Consider the following 26049-nt stretch of genomic DNA (forward strand, 5'->3'; position numbering starts at 1 on the left):
CCATTTATGGACCAACTGAATAGAAACGTTCGGTGAAACACAAGTTGTTGCTTGACATCTCAAAGGCTTTCGATCATGTTTGGCATAAAGATCTTCTAAACAAGCTTCCATCTTATGGTTTGCAAACTGTCTTTTGTAATTGGTTATCCAGTTTTCTCTCTGATCGCTCACTGAGGGTGATGGTAGATGGTTCTCTGTCTTCTAACTTCTCCACTAATGCCGGTGTCCCCCAAGGTTCAGTACTTTCCCCTACTCTTTTCCTCTTGTATATTAATGATCTTCTTCCACTGACTGTAAATCCTACCCATAGTTTTGCCGATGATAGCACATTGCATTCCATTTTGCAATTTGAGAAACCTTGTCCTGCTCAATCATCTTCAACTTCTCGAACATCTGCTACCAATTCCTTAAATGCCGATCTCCAGGTAATCTTCCAGTGGGGCAAAGACAACTCAGTTTATTTCAATCCTTCTAAAACTCAGTCTTGTCTTATATCTAGCAAAATGGATTCTTCTGCTTCTGTGCTTAACTTTGGTGACACTCCGATTTCTAGGCAAAATGATATATCTCTTTTGGGGATTACCCTGACTTCTAGTCTCTCTTGGCACAAGCACATTACAAATATTGCTTCCTCTGCATCTAAAAAACTTGGTTTTCTCTTTCACTCTCAGCATTACTTTTCTTCTAAACAGCTGTTCACTCTGTACAAATCACAAATCTGCCCTACCATGAAATATTTTTCCCACATTTGGGGTGGTGCCCCCAAAACCTCTCTCAGGCTTCTTGATTCCATTCAGAAGAGGGCAGTTAGGTTAATTAATGATTCATCGCTAATAGAGTCTCGCCACTCGCTGTCTCATAGGCGTACTGTTTCTGCCGTATGTCTTTTCTACAGATACGTCCATGGGCTCTGTTGTTCTGAATTGGCATCTCTAATTCCCGCTCTCTCTCTCTTTCAAAACAGTCCAATCATGAGCTGCCACCAAACAACATCCATTTACTGTTCAACTTCAAACTCACAGAACCAACTTTTCATCTTCCTCGTTTATTCATTCAACTGCCATTTTCTGGAACAACCTTCTTTCATACGTATTCCTGAAAATTACAGTCTACAGAAGTTCAAATCTAATGTCAACAAATATCTTCTTTCGTCTTCTCAACCTCCAACTCAAGCATGGTACTAAGTACTATAGGTTCTAATATCTCTCATGTTTGGGGTTTTCATAAAAAAAATAAAAATAAATAACTCTCTTCCTATCAATTCCTGAATGTATTTTATGCACCATAACAAAATTCTTCATCAAAATTAGCTCAGGATAGATTCACACATCCCAGTTAATCCTGGTCAGGTCACTGACCAGAAGTTCAAATTCATTCAGTTTTTAAACAAACTCCTGCATGACTAAGTGGTTATTTTTGTATTTTTTTAACCCCTTATCACCAACCTTCTCCCTGATGGATGGAAAAAGGAGGTGATTATCCAATTATATAATGTAATAGTAGGGCCATATCTCGAGTACTGGATACAGGTCTGGAAGCTGAATTTAAGGACAACATGGATATAAGGGTGCAGAGACAAGCAATTAAAAGTCAAGAACACAAAGGGGTAATCTTTACAAGAAAAGCTTCAGATCTGCAAACTGCACCACTTGCAAACTAGGCATCTGCACAGAGACCTGACTGAAGTATTTAAGGCTTTAAATGGATTGTGTAAACAGTTGTTCTAACTCTTTCTCAGACAATGTACACAAGGGGATATAAACTTAAACTGAAAAAAGGATGGCTGCAGGATATGTGTGAAAATTTGTTTTCAGCTAAAGAATAACTGATAAGAGGAGCAAACTACTGTGTAACCTCTGTCCATGCTGCTAACTCACATATATTCAATTATTCCCCCCTCCCTCTCCCATGACATCAGAAAAGAATATGCATAAATTCTGTTCAAGAGAATAACATTTTTATTGAATACATTTCTTCTACTAACTAGATAACAACCATATCTAGAAAATTCTTACCTGGCACTAGTACTGTACTTCTGTAGTTTGTAATTTCAGAAAATACATAAGGAAGGTTTTTGAACAATAGAAAAGGAAAAAGGATAAAGGGAAAAAATTAAAGAACAAGGTGGGAGTGGGATTGCAAATGCTAATTTAGTGCCTATGAAAATATCTATAGGAAGAACATGCAGCTGAAATTGAATGTTATGTGATAGAGAATGGGGAGAGTGTAGTCATTAATTAACCTGGCTGCCCTCTTTTTGGACAAAGTGTAGCATTTAAGGGAGGCTTTGATATATTGCCTAAACGATCAGACCAGTATTACCTAGTAAGAAGAATTTGTGATTTTACAGAATCAGAAGCTGCTCCGAAGAAATGTAACACTAAGAACTAAAGAGAAAACCTAGTTTTCTTGATGCAGAGGAAGCAGTGTTTGTGATACACTTATACCAAGAAAGATCAAAAGTAAGGCTTAACCCCTGGTAATTTTTTTTAGAATCTGAGCATTGCTAAAGGTGAATATAAGAGCAATATGCTCTTTTTTGTGAGGACTGAATTTTAAGAAGGAATGAAGTTAAGATTTCTTCTACCCACTGAAGAATTACCCAGAGATCAGCAATGCTGAAAGTGCTGGTGATGTTAAAACCATTGCTTCCATTTATGCAGAGCAGGATGTTTAAACTGCAAAGTATTAATGACTTTTTCAATGGGAAAAAGTCATTAATACAAGAGGGAAAAGAGTGAGTGGAAAAACAGAACCCTAGGAGACTCTAGCATTAGTTTTGAAATTAGAAGACTGAGAGTTGCCTAACATCACACATAACAAGAGTCAGAGTCAACAGAAATTCAAAAGCAACTACTTGAGGTTTGCCTAACTTTTTCATAAAACTGGCCCATAGACGAATAAAGATCCGCAGTGATTAAAAATCTTAAGACAGTGTAACAGCTGGTGGTTGATGGAGTTATCCATTAGTTTAACGATTGACGGATTCGCCATACTTTCTGGGATTGAGTGAACAGGGAAAAATTTTCACACAGAAACAAAAATTCCACTGGAATAAGAAGTTTAAGATGGATGTAATTTGCTCTTCTTCTTCTTCAATGCATGTTCTACTTCATCAGGTAGGATACTGGGTATGTTGTATGTGCCTTAATTTGTGATCCATCTTCCCCACTGCTGGCATCATTCCCCTGCTCCTTATATAATACTTTATAGTAGTCTTCTCCTATTCGAATTATGGCTTCTCTGCTCTTTATAAGTACACCATCACTATTCTTTAGATTTAGTATCATTTGTCTTTCTGTATTACTGATTTAAGTCCTTTGTTAAGTCCCTTAATTCTTGTTCTACTTTACTTTCGTTAAATTTTCTTATATCCTGCCTGAGTCTCTTCTTAATGACTTTGCATAACTCAGTATACTCAATTTTGTCCTTGTCAGTGTTTATCTTATAAACATCGTCATTTTTCGTCTTTGGCTCATCATGACATGTGTTTCTTTGGATTTCCCTTTACCTTTATTTCACAAAGTTGTATTTCTCATTGATATCTTGTCCTAAAAGGTCTGCAGAAACTCAAACTTGTTCCTCAGTTCCAGAACAGACTGTTTTTTCTCCTCTTCTGTTATCTCAAAGACTTTTATATTATTTACTTGAATCAGTTTTTTCGTTTCTTTTCTTATATCTATATCAAGTGTGTATCATACCATTCTGTGATCACTTCCAACATTTTCCTTGTTTAGGATGGTAATGCTGTTCACAATACATCTTCTATTAGTGAGGATGAAGTCAATTTCATTAGTTGTTAATCCATTTGGGCTCTTCTATGTCCACTTTCTGTTCACCCTTTTCTTGAAAAAAGTATACATTACTAACATTCCACTCGGTTCTGCAAATTCCATAAGTCTTTCACCTCTTTCATTTCTTTCACCACTTGCAAAATTTGCTACAGTTTCCATTTCTGTGCTTAGCATTGAAGTCCCCAATAATGATGGTGTATTGGGTTTTCTTTGTCTAGAAGTCTCTCCATTTCAGTATACATTTCTTCAACTTCTTCTTCATCATCATGGCTTGATGTTGGTGCATATATCATAATAACCTTTAGTTTGTACCACTTAGAAGACATCCTGAGCAGTAGCCTTGACACCCTTGGTGATGTACTTTTGAATTCCAAAATGTTGTTTTTAATCCCTTTATGGACCAGAAAGCCAACTCTACCTTCACTCTTTCTACTGTTTCCATTGGTGTACAGCAGTGATAAACTTGTCAGTGATTCATTTATTTTTCTTGTTTCAGCCAAGCCGATGATATTCCAATTCACATTTTTTTAATTCCTTTTCAGCTCTAATATCCTATCTTCACTGATGAGCAATCTTACATTGTAACAGACCAAGTTTGGTTTCTGTGCATGGCATCCAAAGATTCTTTGCACCCTCTGCCTTCACTCTAATCCTCTTGCTGCTGTAAGAGGGCCATTTGTTTTTTCTTGTCATATTTAATAAACTGCTGGAGGGTTTGGTCTTTTCCTCTTCAGGCTAACCAGGCATCTTAAAGAGAACCGCTCTACACGTTCATTGCAGCCAAAGATGTAACAGGGTTTCCTAATGAGAAGGTGTGCTTGAGCGGACTTTGGGGAGGCAGGCCAAACGGCCATCTCCTAAATCTTCGAAAATAGAAAAATAATGGACCAATGAGTGTTTTATACTGAGTGTGTGAAAGAACACTGATTCCAGGTTCCCTGTACAAAGAGTTTATCAGTAAAAGAATTTCTACCAATTTCTGATACAGAATTCAAACACTGATTATGATGTTTAGGTAGCTCACAGAAGCAAGACAACATCGGACCTAGAGGGTCGATGTCGTGTTGCTTCTGTGAGGACCGACATCGGTCCTACAGGTTTTCACAGACATTCTCTCAGATATGCCAAACACTGATGGAACTGATATTCGGGTGACACTCAAGTCAAGTTGAGCCAATTTCAGCGAAGTCTGGATGGTCTGTGACAGCCAAACCCTCTGCTTGCACCTTCATGATGGCGAGACTGTTAGTAATCCTGGGTATAACCTCCATGCACAAGTACATGGTGGGTGACAACCCAGGTTTGAACCAAAGTAAGCAGAGGTCGAGGTGTGGCACCCACACCACACCACATGGAGGAATGCCGCCCCGCTATGTTACCAGGCAGTACTAGGTGGTAGATGACTCTCATCAACCGGTGCAATACCACTACATTGCTTATTGAAGGCTTGAAGTGGTGAAACTCATGTTTAGTCTCTAGGGCTAAGTTCTGGTCAACCCTTCCCTATCTCTTCCATCATGCAGTCTGATTGATGACTTCTGAGGTTATGATGAACATCGTGGCGAGATCCAATATTCCTTGTATTTCGAGGGTTCAGCTCTAAAACGGTGTTCGCAGGCCGGTCACTAGTTAGTACACCAGACCGAACCTATTGGTAACTCTCCAGGAGGCTTCTGGATTAGCTAGTGTATAATCTTGCTACATCTACTCTGCCAGATAGTGACTGGAGGGAGTCCGAGTAGTGTGTATGTGGCAAGCATTGTCGAGGCCACGTTATGTCAAGGATCTGGATATATTCTTACGCCATATCCAAAAATTTCATTACTTCATACAGCATGTTTCACCCACTTTTTCTTACTATCGAATACACCATGAATTGTCAAACTAATAGAGCAAGCTTATCTGCGAAAAGATCTAAACCTCCCAAGCACTTCCTAATTCATTTCACAAATATACGTGGTCTCAATTCTAATCTCAACGATGTCCATTTCCACTTGCAGTCAGCCAAACTCCATGTACTTTTTCTGACAGAATCTCAGTTATCGGTTGATTCAACTACTGCTCATCTAAGATGCCCAAATTATTCGCTGTATGATTCCTTTCGCCTCAAAGGTGGTACTTGTGCATATGTCCGTTCTGATATTCCCTGTCAGAGACTTGGAAATTTGGAATCTCTCTTTGATCTTCTCTGGCTTAAAATCTCTCTACCTCATTGTGTCAAATTCATCTGTTGTCTCTACTATTCTCCCAATTCCACTAATCACTTGGAGCTCTCTGACTTCCTCTCTTTGCAACTTGACTTTCTCCAATCCAACTTTCCGAACAGTGAGGTAATTTTCCTGGGTGATTTTAATGTTCACAACTCCAGCTGGCTTCCGTTTTCTAGTCACACCGACCCAGCAGGTCAAGGTGCTGAGGCAAAAGCCTCAGCACCTTGAATTACTAATGACCTAGCACAGATTGTTCATTTACCTACAAGAATACCAGACAATCCTAATCATACAGCCAACACGCTTGATCTTTTTCTCACAAACAACCCTTCTAAGTACACGGTCGAAGTGAGAGGTCCTTTAGGCACTTCAGATCACAACTTGGTGACTGTCTCTTCTCCAAAGGAACCTTTACCTCATGCCTATTCCCAACCTCGTGTTGTTTGGCATTACAAGAATGCAAAATGGGATGACCTGCGAGACTTCTTTTCTTCTTTTCCTTGGTCAGATTACTGTTTCAAAACTTCTGATGTCAAGGTTTGCTCAGATCGTGTCAGTGAAATTATTCTTGCAGGAATGGAATCCTTTATCCCACACTCCACTTTAAAATCTCGTCCTGTATCTAAACCTTGGTTTTCCAATAAATGTACTAAGGCTGTTCAAGAGAACAATGTCGCATATCGTAATTGGCTTCTTTCTAATTCTTCAGTTTCATTTTCTGCCTACACCAAAGCTCGCAACAATTGTAAAGCAGTTATTAATCAGTCCAAACTAGAGTTTGAACAGGCTAAGAGTAGAAAACTTGCTTTTTGCCCTAATGGTAGCCAAGCATTCTGGTCTCTTGCCAAAGCTATTGGCCGCAACTTTTGCCCATCTCTGCTCCCACCCCTGTCCAAACCAGATGGTTCTGTTGTCACTTCAACCAAGGATAAAGCTGACCTGCTAGCATCCCATTTTTTCTTCCAGCTCATGTATTAATGATCTTGTTAAAACACCTCCCACCATTCCCAACACGCTCCATTCAATGCCTCCTGTGGTCTTCCGTCAAAAGGATATCAGAAGGATTTTGATGAATCTTGATGTTAAGAAAGCTCCAGGGCCTGATGGTATTTCTCCACTTGTTCTCAAAACCTGTGCTCCTGAACTTACTCCTATTCTTTGCCGTATTTTTCACTTTCTTATTCCAAAGGTATGTTTCCTTCTGCTTGGAAATTTGCTCGTATCCAGCCAGTTCCTAAAAAGGGTGACAAATCCCTCTCATCCAATTATCGTCCCATTGCAATTACTTCTACTCTTTCTAAAGTAATGGAGAAATCAATTAACTGCCAACTCTTAAACTACCTAGAAACTTTTCGTCTGATCAACAATCGCCTGTATGGATTCCGTCAGTGTCGATCCACTGGTGATATTCTGGCTTATGTTACCCATTTATGGACTAATTCAATTGAAAGGTTCGGTGAAACACAAGTAGTTGCTCTTGACATCTCAAAGGCTTTTGATTGTGTTTGACATAAAGGTCTTCTAAACAAGCTTCCATCTTATGGTTTGCCAACTGTTTTTAGTAATTGGTTATCCAGTTTTCTCTCTGGTCGCTTACTGAGGGTGACGGTAGATGGTTCTCTGTCCTCTAACTTCTCCACTAATGCCAGTGTCCCCCAAGGTTCAGTTCTTTCCCCCACTCTTTTCCTCTTGTATATCAATGACCTTCTTCCATTGACTGGAAATCCTATCCATAGTTTTGCCGATGATAGCACATTGCATTCCACTTTCCATTTTGAGAAACCTTGTCCTACTCAATCAGCTTCAACTTCTCGAAAATCTGCTACCAATTCCTTAAATGCCGATCTTCAGGTAATTCTCCAATGGGGCAAAGACAACTTAGTTGATTTCAACCCTTCTAAAACTCAGTCTTGTCTTATATCTTGCAAAAAGGATTCTTCTGCTCCTATGCTTATCTTTAGTGACACTCCGATTTCTAGGCAAAATGATATATCTCTTTTGGGGATTACCTTGACTTCTAATCTTTCTTGGCACAAGCACATTACAAATATTGCTTCCTCTGCATCAAAAAAAACTTGGTTTTCTCTTTCGCTCTCAGCATTACTTTTCTTCCAAACAGCTGTTCACTCTGTATAAATCGCAAATCCGCCTTGCCATGGAATATTGTTCCCACATCTGGGGTGGTGCCCCCAAAAACCTCTCTCAGGCTTCTTGATTCCATTCAGAAGAGGGCAGTTAGGTTAATTAATGATTCATCTCTAACAGAGTCTCTCCACTCGCTTTCTCATAGATGTACTGTTTCTGCTGCATGCCTCTTCTACAGATACTTCCATGGGCACTGTTCTTCTGAATTGGCTTCTATAATTCCCACTCTCTCTTTCAAAACAGTCCGAACACGTGCCGCCACCAGCCAACATCCATTTACTGTCCAACTTCAAACCCACAGAACCAACTTTTCATCTTCTTAATTTATTCATTCAACTGCCGTTTTCTGGAACAACCTTCCTTCATACATATTTCCTGAAAATTACAATCTACAGAAGTTCAAGTCCAATGTCAACAAATATCTTCTTTTGTCTTCTCAACCTCCAACCCAAGCACGGTACTAAGTACTATAGGTTCTAATACCTCTCGTGTTTGGGATTCACATAAAAAAAAAAACAAAAAAAAAAAAAACAACACTGGAGGAGCTCTGTGAGGTATAAAGAAATGGAAGAATATAGATTCATGTATTTAGTGCTGAAACTAGTTTTATTTTACCTCAGTTCCCAATTTCAAAAAACAAAAAATTGTTCACTGCTGATGGAGTGAAACATAGGGTCTGACAGAGTATTTGTTTTGGCATTTTCTTGAGAGGAATCATCTAAGGCAGTGGTCTCAAACTCAAATTGCATGCGGGCCAAATTCATGATCTGAAAGCAGCTGACGGGTCATTTTTTTTTTTTTTTTTACAAAATGAGAGTGAATATAAGCACCGTATTTACAACAAATACATAATTGAAATGCATTCGTGGGCCACCAGTTTGAGACCACTGATCTAAGGTAATTTTTATTTCACATTAATACATTATTTGTATTTTATGACAAGAATTAGTTTGAAATGTTCTTTATTGGCTGAAGATATTCCATCCCACCCCCTTTCTCTCTCATATTGTTATAAGCCATATGCATTTAAGTGAAAGTTTTTCAATGGGAGACAAGCAAGTCTCAAGACATGTCACAATGCTAGTAGGTTTATATAAAAACAACATTAGCAATTTAGCTTTACTTGTCATCTCCAATGTAGAAACCAGCCCAACCCTATATGGGTTCAAAGTCAGTCTTTGTCACTGGAAGCCAAAGCATTATTAATATAAGAAATGAATGTAGAAGCACATATAATTTTGAAACCATACTATAATATCATGCAATCATCAATGCCAAATCCAATTCCAAAGTTGAGAAGTTTGTGTCAGTAACATGGGAGTATACACTTTTTTACAAATCTCTTTGCAATGGTTTTAAATCATAAATTTCTTCTTAACTCAGGCTAGGTCATCATGTTAGTTCAGAATGGGATATCCAATGATGATTGCAATATTCAATATTTGAAAATACACTCATTTCCATCAATAAAATTCTGCATTATCTCTAATCAAGAAAATATAAAGGTAATGTGAAGGTAAATAAAAACAGATCTTTATGTTTATAATAAAAACTGACTATACAAAATGTTTTCATCTTTGTCATATTTTTATTTTAAAAACAAGATAAGAAAAATAAAATGAAATTTTATCCTTTTACCTTTTTATTTTAACTCAAAAAATCATCAGTTGTAAATATCCATTTTTATTTTTTACCTTCATGTTTTACATTTTAGTTGGTTGGAAAAGAAGAATTTTATTAATATCTTTTTTTGCAAGTCAAAAGATCTCTTTCAATCTAAAACTGCTCTAATTTCAGTTACATGCAATGAATCTATTGTGTCTACCACAGTATTCACTGAAATAGTCTACGGAACAGCATAATAGACTAGAGTAGAGTTTACTCTTTATGAATAGACACTTTTTGCTTTCCCTAAACAAAAGTATTTGCTCATAACCATTTCAAATGTTTTTGCAGGTCTCAAGTTCTAATCAATAATGTATGCCATGATCAAAATATTTTTTTTTATTTCACTAGAAATCATTAAACAAATCTTTCAAATGTGTAAAGAATACATACATAAATATACGTCTGTGTATGCTGCACTTAAGTGTTTCTACAATTTCTTGACCTCATTTTATTCATATCCTGAATTTTGATATGCCTTGATTTACCTGATTGGAGATCTTTGAAGCCATTTTTGCAAAGACATGAACATTCCCTTCATTCACTAAAGAATAAATAACTTGCAATGGTGATGCACCAGGTTCAGTCAGAGCTTTGTAGTCCATACCTGTAAAAATAATAAACATATTAAATAAACTTCACACCAACCAGTACTTGAAAATATTTTGATATTGTAACTAAAAACACTGTATTTACAATAAAATAATTAAAACTAGTTTGAAATATTTAAAATATATAAATAAAAACAGTTAAAATATTATTGAAAACAGATATTAAAGAATGTTAAAAATTTTAAATATGTCGTAACAACTGTAGCTTTTGGAGACGGCAGTCTCCTTTCTCAACAGTGTACATTTTGCTGCATGCCACATCCTTAAATAGCAGGTCCACGGCATTCATCACATGGTTCCCCAGGAATATGATTGGTATTTCCCATTTGCGCACCAGAACCGGAAATGGCTCGGGAGCACACTACCCAAAACCGCTCATCACGTCCCAAGACAACCGTTTCAAAGAGAGGGTGTAAACATACACCCTTATCTCTATTAATGGTATTACTGGCTGCCCCAATGCATAAGCTCCTGAGCCATTTACGGTTCCAGAACCCCTGTGCATGATCTGTGATGACAGCATCCTCCGGGGAGATCTGATGTTGCTTCTTCCAGAAATGCTCTGCCACAGAAATGCTGGGTAATTGTGCAGCCTGATATGAAGTTCAGTGCAGACTGGCTGCTTATGGGGTTTTGTCAATAATAACAGGAATTTGTAGCAGGGATAAGGAGGTGATTATTCCATTGTATAAGGCAATGGTCAGGCAACATCTTGAGCAGTGCATACAGTTCTGGAGGCCTCATTTTGGGAATGATGAAGTGTTGCTGGAATGGGACAAAGAATGACAATGAGATTGGTGATGGAAACAAAAGGATGCTTTTATCAAGAAATGCTTCAATTTTGCAAATTTCAGTGTCTGGAAACTAGATACCTGTGAGGTAACCTGATTGAAGTGTTTAAGGGCTTTGAATGGCTTGAGCAAATCTTCAAATATTAGTAATATTCAAACATGGAATACATATAATGAAAAATTCTGTTTTTAGCATTACAGTGCATTCCATAATCCCTTATCTATTGATTGCCATTGCTTATAATCTAACTTACGCTTGCCATACTTTATGTCAGATGATATTTGTTATATGACTGGCTCAAATTTCGGGTTAACTTAGTCAGTGTGAATTTTAAGTATGTAATTGCATTAAAAAAAAGTTATCCACTTATTACACAACCCACTGGTCAACAGTTTACACCAAAATACTTAAGGCAACAGAGAACATGTCTCTGGATATGGAGATGGATATTATTAGAAGGTGGCTAAAGGCAGCTCTTTTGACAGCAGTACAGCATTTATAAATGCTGTACTGCAATAAATGCAGCATTTATTGCATAATGTTATTCCAAGAAATATGTTCGTTTTGAAATTTTACCTTTTTAAAACTGTTTTTAGGCTGCCAAGCAACGTTCAATAATAAACATCCACACAAGCCAAATAATGCAACCACTCATCACATTTGTGCCACTGATAAACATATTCTTTGTAGAGCTGCGACGAACACATTAAAATGTAAATTCCCATGCCTGTACAAGCAAGGTGGACACTTCCACCACATTCTGGAACCATTTTAACATAATTCTATATTTGTTTTTACTAGATTCTGTTGTTGGGTAAACCCTCACTTTAACTGATCCCCATTTAATTGACTTCAGAAATAACGAGCAGCATCCACTGAATGAGACTTGCATCCCTACAGGACTTGGTAATATAACTGTCTCAGTATAATGGCATTTACCATCAGTTAAACTATTTTCACAATAAAGCAGCTCCAGGGAGCTGCTTTATTGTAAAAATATTTTATTGTGACTTCATTATCACCTTCAATTGGCCTAATGAGCATGTCAGTCATCAGTAAAAAAATCTAAACATCCAGTGAAAATGTTTAGATTTTTCTCAAGAGCTCTTCAGACCCCGAATAAGCTTTTATCAGCGTTTCACCTGACACCATGCAAAATTTCAAGCTTTTTAACCCAAGCAATGTGCAGAAAAATACAATATTACAACTTTTATGATTTTTATTTCATAGTACGATACATTTTCATAAAATTCTGGCAACTTCAAGGACTATCATTATTGTGTTGCCTATACAGTACTAGTACGAGCCATAAGATTCAAATGCACTAAGTTGCATCAGTCAATAAATAAATAAAATAAAAATAACTTTGTCTATATAACCTACATTCCTCTTACCATATTCTTCCTACCACCAGAGGGTACCAATTCAGATGCCCTTTAACATCAGCAGACATCATGCTCAACCACCCAGGAATTGTTTTATTCTAGTGGTTGAAAACATGTTGACCAAAGATAAACTTCCTGAGGTCTAATCTATTAGTTTAAACCCCAACAGGTTATATTTACATCCCTAGGTTTTCCTCCCATTTCAATTGCCATTCTATTTCCTCCATTTCAATTTTGTAATTCAATTCCACAATGTCATCTATACCTCAATCAAATTTCTCCTGAGATACCTTGTATCCAAGTTCTGTAACCCACACCTTCATAATTTCTCCTTGTATGGAGGAGTTGTCCATCTATGGACCCATTCAAGAAGCTCAAGTCTTTTCTTCAATAGGGCCTACAAGTTGGACACAGTACTTCAAATGTAGTCTCACCACTGATTTGTATAATGGAACTATGATCTCTTTCCCCCGTAATAAAAAGTATGATAAGACTATGCATTTGGCCATTTGCTTATTCTATATGTTAACCTTCATGTATGACTGTATCAAAATACCCAGGTCTCATTCCTCATTTATACCTTTCAGCTCTACTCTATAAATTACACTCAAGTTACTACTTCCTAAATTTAGATCCATACATTAGGAAGTATTAAAATGTAACTGCCATACCTTCAACCATCCAAAAAAAGCCTATTAAAATCATTTCAAAGAGGCTCAACCTGACTTGCTTTGTTAACTATCCTATAAACCTTCACATCATCTGCAAATGTGAACATTGTACCTTTTATCTCCTCATTTACATTATTCAAGAAGATTGGAAAAGAGAGTTGCCCTCAACAACTCTCGTTTCTGATCTTCAGAGATCCCGACTTTCAGTCAGGCTCCCTCATTTCTATACATGGCAGTATATAAAGAAATGAACCCTAAGGAAGCTTGCTTATAAGAGCAAGAACCATAATTATGGATGACTGTTTATAACTACTTTCTGCCTCCTGTCCTTCAGCATCTCTCAAATCACCTCAGGATTTTGCCTGTGACTCAAACAGATTCCCACATATACAGCAATCTTCTACGTAGAACCATGTCAAATGCTCTAAGTTAGTGTTTAAACAAACTAATATTACCTACATACAGACCATTAAATAAAGATTTAACTTTTAAATGGATTACTGCAAACAGAGTTGCTTTTAATTGATTAACTGTGTGTGTAAAGTGCATATAAACAGTTGCCCAGGTGTTTTACCAAATTGACCACTTTGGGAACCAGATGGCAATAACTGTGATCTTTATCATGTACTATATAAGATGTTCACGGCACAAGTGCCATAACTAAAATTTTCATCAGGTCCGCATACATATAACATGGAAGTAAGATTCATCAGACCTTTTCAGCACTACAAGCAGTTAACTCCTAATATCTTATCATCTTATCTATGATGACTTATTAAAAATGGCAGTACTTTGTTTATGCAATGACTGTTTTCTTCCAAATGTTCACAGAAATAGGGAATCAATCTATTTTTCATGGCAGTATGTACAGAAATGAAACTACTTAAAAATCTTAAATATTTTCCTCTACCTCCCTAAATATAGTGAAACATTACTACAATAGCTTCTGAGGTAATTTTCTTAGGTTTTTCTTACAGAAAGTGCATGCGCAAGAAACTGTCAGCTGACCCTCCACCATCTTTGTAACTATTTGACTTTCTGTTTGAAGAGTGGCATGGTACCAGCTAAGTGCCGACACCATGTTTGTTTATAATTTCAGGTTACTTGTTTTTCTTCTCCCACTAGTTCAATAAACATCTTATCTATGAATGCCTTATCTTGTACCAGCTGAAAAATCTAGAATAACTCATGGGTAAGAAGGGGACCAACTTGTTCTATTTGAGATCAGTTAACTGGTTCCTCAAAGATGAGGATGTAGTCAAAAGAGATCTTTAAGAATTCTTCCAATCTCTGACAGAATTTCAATTGAGGTACCATCACCCAAATGAAGAAACACTTCATTTGGTTGGCCATACATAAAAAACAAAAGAGGGGGCACATACCAGTTAAAATATTAAAATCTAACCTAAGTATTACTAAGTAACTGTTGATGAAATTAGGAGAAGAAATATAAATTTCATGAACAATACTATTTTTTTAAGTACTTTAGAGAGAAACACAAATTGAAACCAACATTTAAAGCACATACAGTCCCAAAATATAAATTATTTCCCAATTACATAATACAATAAAACTATAAGACAATTAAAAAACAGCATAGAATTCCTATTTTAAATTCATTATTTGAACATTGCAGCAGATAAAGAATAAGAGTCGACAGCAAAATATAATAATAATAAACACAATGTAAACATATAATAATTGCACATTATATGCCCAAATGGATTGAAAGAGATAGTAATTTTAATAAATTGTAGTAAATTATTTTTATTGTAATTATTTAGGACATATTTAGCACAATAACTAATTGAAAAACTTAAGAAATTTACCATGTGACAAGGATTTAAGTCTAGTCAGAACCCTTATATGAATGGTTGGTTTAACTCCTGTGCTGTCAGGTTCATCACCACAAATGACCAATACTGAATAAAAATAAATAAGTCGAGCATGATCTTTTCCATCAATAGTAGGATATATATAAGTATGAAGCCTATCATTCAGCTGCCTTGGCTGTGTGCATAAAACTTCCAATAATCCAAGCTTCTTCAGCCTCAATTCAATATCAGATGTAGAAAGACTGAAATAAAAGGGATATATATATATATATATATATATATATATATATATATATATATATATATATATAAACACACACACACACATTCAGAAATTTATATAAGTACAGCAAAAACAATTTAATTTAGACTACTGCCATCAATCATAACAGTATTAAGTTTAGTAACAATAAAATTTATAACACACCAGTTTAATCTGTTACAGTAGTTACTATGTCTGTGAATAAGGAACCTTTTCATACACCGATGATTTCAGATTTTTTTTTTTTTTTTGGATTAGCGGCAGAACAAACAAATGTTATGCTACATTTCATAAGTTTTTTTTTTTTTTTTTTGATTGTTTTTTTGATCAAAAGTATTTTGTATATGTAAACTATGCAAAAAGGAGTTAACGAAGTGAGAACTTTCTAACAAAGCAGCGACATTCAGTTTTTAATCAAATTTGATTATTTGTCCTGCAAATCATTTTATTATAAGATATCTTTCTTCATATACTGTTATTATGTGAAATACCTTAAAAAAGCAACAGTATTCTTCTTTGCCAATCTCAGGAAATCTGTACAAGGTTAAAATACTTTAAAGAAGTAGCAGGATTCCTCTTTGCCTACTTCAGGTAATCCGCACTAAAGGTTCATTTGTAGCAAAGGCCCAGTGTTTCATATTTTATAACCAATATTGATATGAATATTTTAAAATACTCCATTCTGCAGTGCTGATAAGAAGTACACAGATAAATAAATCAACTTTAGATATTATCATACAGTACTCCAAAATTCTATTTGCTCTTCATTTATTTACTAAGCCCATTTTGATAAATACTATCTTCTATCTCAATAATGCCTACAATACTGTTGCAAATTTCTTCTGAATGAAGAAATTTGAAGAATGGCAAATTTTTTCCCACATTCCATAAGCAGAGAATGTGGGAAAAAATCCTCTAATTTTTCAGTACCATCAATCACATGAAAATAAGTCCCCTTGCAGCAACATTTTCATTATTTAGCGCTTTGCTCTCCAACACACTTCAATTGTGGAATATAGTTGGAAGTCACATTGGGGTTCCACATTTAGAGTATGATTCTTCAGAAATTTTCCAGATGCTATATGCAGAATTAAGCCTACTCTACCAATTGCAGGCATCACCACAATGACTTATCCAAATTAGAAGAAACAAATACAAACAAATGTTCTTCATGACAGGATCGAATTTAGAATTTTTAAAACTGGCTACTACTTACATGATGTAGTAAAAACAATTATCTTACAGGAAATAGGCTTCTTGTCCAAAATTCCTTTATCTCTTCTTCTCATTATTCCTAAGCCATTAATTTTTAAATGACCATATTTTCCATTGCATAAAATGCACTTTTTATTTTAAAAAAAATATCACAAAATTGGGGTGCATCTTATACAAGAGAATGATGCATTGTAAAGACAGCCAGCCAGCAAGCCATGGGAGATTTGCATGCAATTCAACACTTGGTCAGATTCACGGAAGTACAATGCCATGGCTTCATTAGACCTGCTGTTTGGCAGATGTTCATTAGTCCTACTTAGAAGATGAAATGCACAAGGCATAATTTCTTATGGATTTAGGCAATTAACTACACAATATTGGTGTAGATAAACCATAGTTTACTCATAAATTTGAACTACGTATGTAGTGTAAAAGGCATTGTTTTAATTGAATCTCATATTGTGGTTGCCTTCACAACGAGATAGCTCTCATACTGTGTGTATGCCTTCACAACGAGATAGCTCTCATATAGCTATCCCGATGTGAAGGCACCCACAATAGGAGATAAAATTAAAACAATGCCTTTTACATTACATACATAGTTCAAATTTATGGGTAAACTATGGTGTATCTACACTGATATTATATAATTAGTGCTACTTATAATAAAAAACATTTTTCTTCACATAATTTACAGAACATACATATATTTTTCTGTCAAGGACTGTTTGAATAACAATGTAATTAATCAAGCAAGTTAGTTGTTGATTCACCAAAATAATTCTGAATCAAAATAATCCTCTACTAATGCTAATTAGTAGCATTAGTAGAGGCATACGATACAAAAAAACAGGAAGCTTATGCAGCATCAGCCAAAAAAAAAAAAAAAAAAAAAAACACCCCTCCTTTTTTGCCCCTCCATTCGTTCCAAATGCCTGCCCAGCTCAGCCTTCAATTTATTTAGGCTATCAACTTCCACAATAACAGATGGAAGTCTGTTCCACCAATCAACCACCCACTGGCTAAAAGCAAATTTCCGTACATCTATTCTACAACTGTCTTTCCTCAGTTTGAATTTATGCTCCTTCAGGTTCTTAATCTGAGCAAGAGGAAGAATACAATCAGCATTCAGCTTGCTCAACCCATTCAAGGCCTTATACACCTCAATCAAATCACCTCACAGGTGCCTGGTCTCCAGGCACTGCAATCTGCCAAACTTAAACCTTTCTCGGTAAGAGCACTCCTTTGTTTCACTCACCGATCTTGATGCCCTTATTTGTACTCATTCCAGCAAATCTACATCCTTCCTAAAATGAGACCTCCAGACCTGTACACAGTACTCTAGGTGTGGCCTGACCATTGCCTTGTACAATGGGATAATCACCTCCATGTCCCTGCAAGCAAAATTCCTATATATCATTAACAAGACTCCATGACCTGCCCGGGCAGTTATTCTACACTACTCAGCAAACTTCATATCTGACTGCACAATTACCCCCAGATCTTTTTCACTTTCTTGAATGTAATACTACAGAGTTGGTACATTTCTCTTCGGTTATTGCTATCCATATGCAGTAATTTGCATTTGTCACTGTTAAACTTCAGTTGCCACTTCTCAGCCCATTTACGCAACTTATCTAGATCCAGTTGGAGTAGTATACCGTCTTTACTATCGTTAACAACCCTGCCAACCTTTCTATCATCTGCAAACTTCGACATTAATCCTGATATACCTTAATACCTGATATACATTCAATATCATTGACGAATGCACAAAAGAACAATGGGCCCAGCACTGAACCCTGAAGAACTTCACTAATAACATTTGTCCACGAAGAGCAGTGTCCATTGATTACCATACTCTATCGTCTCCCACTCAATCATTCATTTATCCATTATAGCAACTTACCTTTAATGCCAACCTCTTTAATTTGTACAGCAGTCTTGCATGTTCAACAATATCAAAAGATTTCCTGAAATCCAACTATATGATATCAAAATTATTTTTAACATTCAGTTCCTTTGTGACCACATCATAGTATCCAATCAATTTGGACAGACAAGACCTCCCTTTAACAAACCCATGCTTTGTCTTAACTATTACTGCAGTATTGTCTACATGATCCTGCAATGCTTTTTTAACCAGTGACTCCATTATTTTCACTGGAACACAAGTTAAACTAACAGAGCTATAATTACTTCTGTCATCTTTTGAACCCCCTTTGTCAATTGGTGATGCATTTGCATTCCTCCAGTCCATGAGGACCTCCCCTGAGTCCAAGGAATCTCTCATAATTATGGCTAAGGGTTTGCTTATTTCCTTTGCTGCCTCCTTTAATATAACTGGATAGATCCTGTCCACCATATGCCTGCCTTCCTTATGTTTAACTTCAACAATTTCTCCTCCACTTTGCTCTCAGTTATTACAAAATCACTTAACTCCCTGTTAGAGTTTGATAAACTGTTGGCATTCACTGAATAACTTCTCATGTGTGAATGTAGATTCAAAATATTCATTCCGTTTATCAGTTACTTGATCATGATCATCAATAGTCAACCCATCTATATTAAGTGGTTCAATCTAATTCATCCCTTTCCTTCTAGAGTTTAGATTAGTAAAGAACTCTTTGCTGTTTTTCTTTTTATCCTTTGCCAAAGATTTCTCGTAATCTGACTTCGCCTGCCTAACCTCCTTTCTGACTTGATTATAGACAAACTTATATCTGCCATAGGTTTCTGTTTCACCCTGGTAATTTATATGCATGCCATACATTTTTCTTCTCTGCCATGGGCCTCATTATTTCATCTGAGATCCATTTATACCTGAACCTTGAACGGTATTTCTTAGTTGGAATGAAAAGCCTAGTAGCCTCCAAGATTAAGTCCCTGAAAGCTTCCCATTTAGAATTAAATGTTGGTAACATCATCAGCCGATCCCACTGTACAGAATTTAAAAACTATCTGAGACCCCGATAGTCACCTTTACGAAAGCATAAGCCCTTCCCTTTAGCCTTGATGGTAGTTACATCTTTAAGTAATTCCCATATCAGTACACTGTTATCACTGTCACCCAGTGGTTCTTTTATCTGCAAATTCTTAATGCATGAATAATCACTGCTGATAATCAGATCAAGAGTATTACTCCCTCTGGTTGCCTCTTGAAAATATTGCTGTAAAAAAAAAAGTCATCCAATTAATCCAAAAAAAGTCTTGCTAGTGTGAGAGTGACCAATCCACAAGTTTCAGTCAATATCTTGAAATTTAAAATCCCCCATTATAAGACAATCTGATTTACTAGCCCACTCTATTTCTCTGCATTGCTCATTATAATCATCAGTCCATTAGGACTATAACACACACCTACTCTCATTTTTCCTTCACAATATAACACACACCTACTCTCATTTTCCCTTCACAATATAACACACACCTACTCTCATTTTCCCTTCCTCAGTGTTTATGTCACACCAAACTGACTCAACATTGCATTGTCCACCAAGGTCAATTGGGTGCAGTTCCTTAGATTTTGTATTTCTTAACTAATAGCATAATCCCTCCTTCCTTCCTTCCTTCCTGTTACGTCTATCCTCTCTGTACACATTGTACTCCCCAAATTCAAATTCCACACTGCTTATATCTGTGACACCACATTTCTGATATCCCAACAATATCCGGCACTTCAAACTCATCAAATTTAATAACTATACTCCTAACATTGGTGTACATGCAAGGATAAATGCACCTGTTTTTACTCTTGGTTACCCTAACACAGCCCATGTATTTACTTGTTCCATTATGACTCCCAGCAATCCTGGAAATCACCAGCACCTTGCTTTCAAGGCTGTTGCTCATTATAACAGAAGCAGTGCAAGAATTACTTTTGCCTCTGCTTGCAGCAACCGTAACCCCTGTAAAAGCAGTCTCTCCTGTCAACATGCACAGACCATGCTGAAAAAATTTCTACCCCAATGAGCCTTATACAATCTCTCCACGGCCAAACTGATTGACAAGGCTCTCATCACATACTTCCTCCTGTCGTGTTTGGGCAGAATTACACTTTCACATTCAGCTCTAACTCGCGACTTTTTTCAACATTGGCCTGTACTTGTTGAGTAAATCAGCAGATCTCTTACTCTTTATGTCATTATTTCTAAAGTGTATGACAATATCACCTTTTATGCCCATTACAAGATGATATCACAGCCCTGCTCTCTGAGAGAACCATTCTTCTTAAAGTGGATCAACACACAATCCGGAGAAAGATCACTGCAGGAGTTCCCCAAGGCGGAGTTCTCTCTGGAGCATTATTCACCGCAGTTATTCTTCCGTTTGTGCAACAGAGAGAAGACATACTCTGCTATGCCGATGATATTAAGATATTTACTCAGATTAACCCCAGCGAACATCTCTCAAACATCAATAAAAAGATCTGTGAAAAGTTACATAACTTAGGATCCTATCTCCATCAATCTGGCCTCCTCATTAACCCTGCCAAATCAGCACAAATTGTCTTTTCTCTGAAGCGCCAACCCACTGAAATCCAAGCCTCTCTAGACGGCATTCCCTTCCCAGTGGTCAAGATGCATACAGATTTGGGAGTCGTCTTCGACTATAAACTGAGCTTCAACCCCCACATTGACAAGCTCACAGCAAAATTCTGTCAAATGCGCTGGATCACAAAACAACAACTGCTCCAGGTTAAGGATCTGGATGTGACTCGTCGATACATATACACCTCAGTATACTCCGTCGTACTGTATGCCTCGGAAATTTGGGGGTCCGCGGCCCCTACCAACATCAAGCGCGTGTACTCCGCCGAATACTGGCTCCTTCGTTGGATCACGCAAAAACATCGTCGTCCACCCCAGCAAAGGACAACTGCGATGGCGACGTCACTTCACTTTGCCCAACTTCCAGATCTTGTATTTGAAAAATGCCTTGTTCTCACTGTCAAGATGACAACCGGAATGGTCTCGGAGCCAAGCATCTGGGAACTGTGTGGCTGGAGGATCCCTCTACCCGGACTGAGGTCAGCTCCCACGCTCACTATAACAGATTATCACTTAGCGACCGCTTTCTCCCCAGGGAGATGTTCCCCACAATTGTTTCAATTGACGGCGACCTCTATAGGTTTGTGAAGGATCAGAGGTACCGAAGACAGATCCTTAAGAGCCTGACCTTGGCTAGGCAAAGTGCACATTGATAAGGGCAGCATAATAATGCCCAATATATTGTAAATAATGTTGAAAGCACGATGTCTTTATGAATGTGTTGTAAATAAAGTCAACAATATCTTTATGAATGTGTTGTAAATAAAGTCAACAATATCTTTATGAATATAAATATTAATATAACATAATGTAAATATGAATATCTTTATTATTTCATTGTAAATACTGTCAAAAGCATAAAATGTCCTGTAAATAATCTGACACTGATTCTATTTTATTGTTGGCTCTGGGGGATGAGCCCGAACTTCGATGTGGGCCCCGTTCCCCCAAGGCTATTGTCCACCAACCAATGTAAAACCCCTGACATTGTTGCTGTGAAGGGTCTACTGTATATACCATGTTTGTATACAATAAAGATTAAAGATATCTGCTCTACAATGTCATCAACTTTTGCCGCTGGCAGACATTCCCTGGTCCTGATCCACCTATCCTTCTTGTTTCCCTGACAGTAGAGTCACCAACAATAACTAGTTCCTGTGGGACCAGTGCATTCTGCCTTGGAGTTGCCTCTCCGTTATGTGACTATTTGAGAAAATCTCATCTACATATAAATCCAAGAAGTCTTCTTATATTAATTTCAGTCAGTTAAACATCCATATATCTTTGATATTTTTGTAAATGATGATAAGGTCAAGCAGTTTCATCTATTAAATTTCTTGGTTTCATACTTGGTTCTCTCCTAATAAAGAGGTTTATTAAGTGAAAGAGTCCAGTGGCATTAAAGGGTTACAATGGAATGGTGTAAAAAGGTTTTGTTTTTTTGTTTTGGGATGTATGCTAAAAAGAGATGAAATATAGTGGTTATGGGAAAGCAGGCATCTTCATCCCTCATCAAAAACTTAATAGTTTAAGAGGTAGAAAAAATAAAAAAACAGACAACAGAGAGCTATCAGAAGTGAAGGAGAAGAGTAATAACTAACTATAACCTGATTCATGCTATTTGTATAAAAGGATTTTTTCCCTGCTATTCTGCTTTCAGGATATCAATGATTGACCTTTTGTTAATAGATTGCATTATATGTATTGTCTTTTATTTCTTTATTTTTTAATGGAAATGTGGTTGTCTAAAGATGCTATTTTTGATAAAATAAAACCTCATCACATTAGTTCCTTCCATTTTCTAGTTTATAGAAGTGTTAAGGGAGTGAAATTTAGAAGGAAAAAAATATACATATATATATATATATGTATATATATACAGGCATACCTCGAATAACGAATAGGATGCGTTCCACGAAATTACTTCGTTAAGCGAAACTTCGTTTTCAGAGGTAAAAATACTATGGCCAGAATAGGGATAAGTTCTTACGTAAAGAAAATGAAAAGCTTTTTTATCGGACAAAGAAAAGTTTTATTAAATAAACAGTCAACTTACATACAAAGTGAAATCACATTTTAAAATACGAGTCTAAAGTTGATTGTTTATGCTCTTTTTCTCTTTCATTTAACAATTGCCTATACGGAGTTATTGCATTTAACACTGATCGCTTAACAATAATACTTCTTCCTAAATCAGGATCATTTTCACTAAAAAAATTTAAAACGTTTTCAATGTCATTTAAGCACCTTTTTAAATCTTTGGTTGTTAACACTTTTTTCGGCAGGAACTTCTTTAACTTCGTCTTCATTGCTAACAAGGTTTTCTAAATCTTCCACTGAAAAACCATTATCTTCTGCATTCAATAAATTTCTAACATCCTCTTCATCGACATTTTCGAAACCTATTGATTGAGCCATCTGGATAACTTCATTTCCAATTTCTTGGATGTTATTTTCTTCTTCTAGTACAACTTCTGGCCATATTTTGCACCAAACTCCATTTAAGCATTTCTTAGTGACTTCTTTCCAAGAACTATCAATGTTTTCAATTGCATTTTTAATGGTGTAGTTTTTCCAAAAAGTTTTAACTGTCATTTCCTCTTTATCCTCTAGTTCAGTTAAATTGCTTAATGTTCGACGCAGATAATAAGCTTTAAATGATGCTTTTCCTCCCTGATCCAATGGTTGAATCAGGGAAGTTGTGTTTGCTGGAAGAAACACAGCTTTGACAGGAATGCATGTGTCCAACGTGTTAAGATCAGTAGGATGTCCCGGAGCATTGTCTAACAACAAAAGAGCTTTTTCTTCAAAGTTGTTTTTTTTGACAATACCGTTTTACTTCAGGACAAAAGTGGTTAACAAACCAATCAGTAAATAACTCCTTGGTAACCCACGCTTTTCTATTTGCTTTCCATATTACAGGTAAATTCATTTTTATGTTACCTTTTAATGCCCTCGGATTTTCTGAATGGTAAACTAATAATTTTAATTTATAATCGCCAGAGGCATTTGATCCAAAGAGTAACGTTAAACGGTCTTTGGCTGCTTTGAACCCAGCAGCTGATTTTTCTTCAATAGATATGAAGCTTTTTGTTGGTAGCCGTTTCCAGAACAAACCGCTTTCATCAACATTGAACACCAAATTTGGAAAATTTTCACGTTCAATTATTTCCTTTAGTTTTTCTGGAAACTTATTTGCAGCTTCTCCTGTTAATTTTACACTATGAATCCCGGCCCGTTTTTTAAATTTCTCGAACCAACCACGAGAAGCCCCAAAGGTTTCCGTAATTTCTTCAGTTTGTTTAGATTTCAGGTGATTAAACTGGAATATTTTTTTTTATGTTAAATGGGGATTGAAATTGCCGACTTCATTATATCGAAGCTTCGTTATCAGAGGTAACGTTAACAGAGGTACGCCTGTATATAGATTTTAATATTATCTCAATAAAAAAAAGTATCTCAGCAAGAACATCCCAGAGAATCAATGGAGTATATGCACACAAAAGTGAGCTACCTATATACTACGTAAATAACAGAGACTAAGATTTTGAATTTTGGTTATAAAGGTTAAGTCCACTATATGCTGAATTAGTGTACCGTTATAACAATATTACAGATTTGCAGTAGAGCTTAAAGATCCAAAAAATTTAACAAATTATCTGATTAATATAGATTTTTATGGAACAGAACTTACTTCCCGACTGTTTGGCTATAACAAAAAGTGAGAATGAATTACTGGGAAAGATAGAAGAGAGATCACAATCTCCTGGAAAGGAAGTGTACCTTTTCTCATGGCTTACAACTGAGAATTTAATCCCCAACTTATTGGGAACTAAGAAAACTCTTAATGCGACTTTCTTTTCATACACACACTGAACTAATCAAGGATATTAAAAACAAAAGTCTTTGGACTCTGGTTCTTTTCTGCTTTTTAATGATTTTATTATGATTTTAAGTTCTCGATGATGAATACTGGAAAAGGTGCACCTTCTCTAAGTGATTCAGAGTTCTTTTTTATTTAATTTTTTTTCCCACATAATTCATTCTCACTTTTCATGCTTTAACAAAGCAGGGGGTAAGGAAGTAAGTTCAGTTTCTTAAAAAGCTATGCTAATCATATAATTTGTGTACCATTACTGTAAATCTTTCAGTTTCATTATTGATAGACTTCCAATTTATGTACGAGTGGTGATCATTTAATTTGCAGACTGGTGCAAGATCTTATCTTAATTGTCATCATCTGAATCTTCTGTGGATTTCTCCTTCTCGAAATACTCTCCCTTGAACATTACACACCATCATATCCATGCATTAAATGCTTCTTGCAAGCCATTTTTCAAAAGACTGCGAAGTGCTTCCATTGTACCTCTGAGAACATTGTTGTGTTGGACACAAAATGCTTGCCTCTCAGAGCTTTCTTCAGACATGAAAACAGGAAGAAATCACATGGGGCTAAATCAGTGAATAAAGGGGATGTGGAAGAACCTCGACACCTATGGCAGTGATCACTGTCTACACAATCTTAGCCGTGCGGGGGACTGGCATTGTCTTGATGGAGAAACCACTTCACACTTCAGTCACACTGGAATATAGCCATCCTACAAAGACATTCATAACCATGCACTTCAATCATCTCTTTAATTATTTCTGATGCATTCAAGTCCCATCTGACACAATAACAAATCATATATTGCAGTTAAATTTGTATGTCCAACATGATACTTGCTTCTAAACGACTGTCAGTGACACTTGGTTAAAATAACTCTTTCACGCAACACTAGATCAAGTACTGGCATGCACACACCGAGTCTATTCAGAAGCAATTAGGAAGAGTGCCTCTAGCAACAGTTATGGAAAGTTCACATGGTAAACATAAAATCTTGCACCAGTCCACAAATTAAATGATCACTGAGT

At 36.4% G+C, this 26049-nt stretch overlaps 1 protein-coding gene across 1 annotated transcript in view; it reads right to left on the reverse strand.

The window, feature by feature from the left end:
* Nucleotides 1–26049, reverse strand: part of LOC150089359 (NBAS subunit of NRZ tethering complex-like) — a 1057261-nt gene that overhangs the window by 228549 nt on the left and 802663 nt on the right. Inside the window, exons 45-46 of the mRNA XM_090389247.1 lie at nt 15103–15350; nt 10303–10421 (exon numbers count right to left, since the gene is read on the reverse strand). Of these exons, the coding sequence (XP_090245373.1) occupies nt 10303–10421; nt 15103–15350 (367 nt within the window). The remainder of the gene's footprint in view (nt 1–10302; nt 10422–15102; nt 15351–26049) is intronic.

The sequence above is a fragment of the Mastigoproctus giganteus genome, chromosome 2 (genome assembly GCF_048544385.1).
Source record: "Mastigoproctus giganteus isolate SK-2022 chromosome 2, ASM4854438v1, whole genome shotgun sequence".
In the NCBI taxonomy this organism is placed as follows: Eukaryota; Metazoa; Arthropoda; class Arachnida; order Uropygi; family Thelyphonidae; genus Mastigoproctus; species Mastigoproctus giganteus.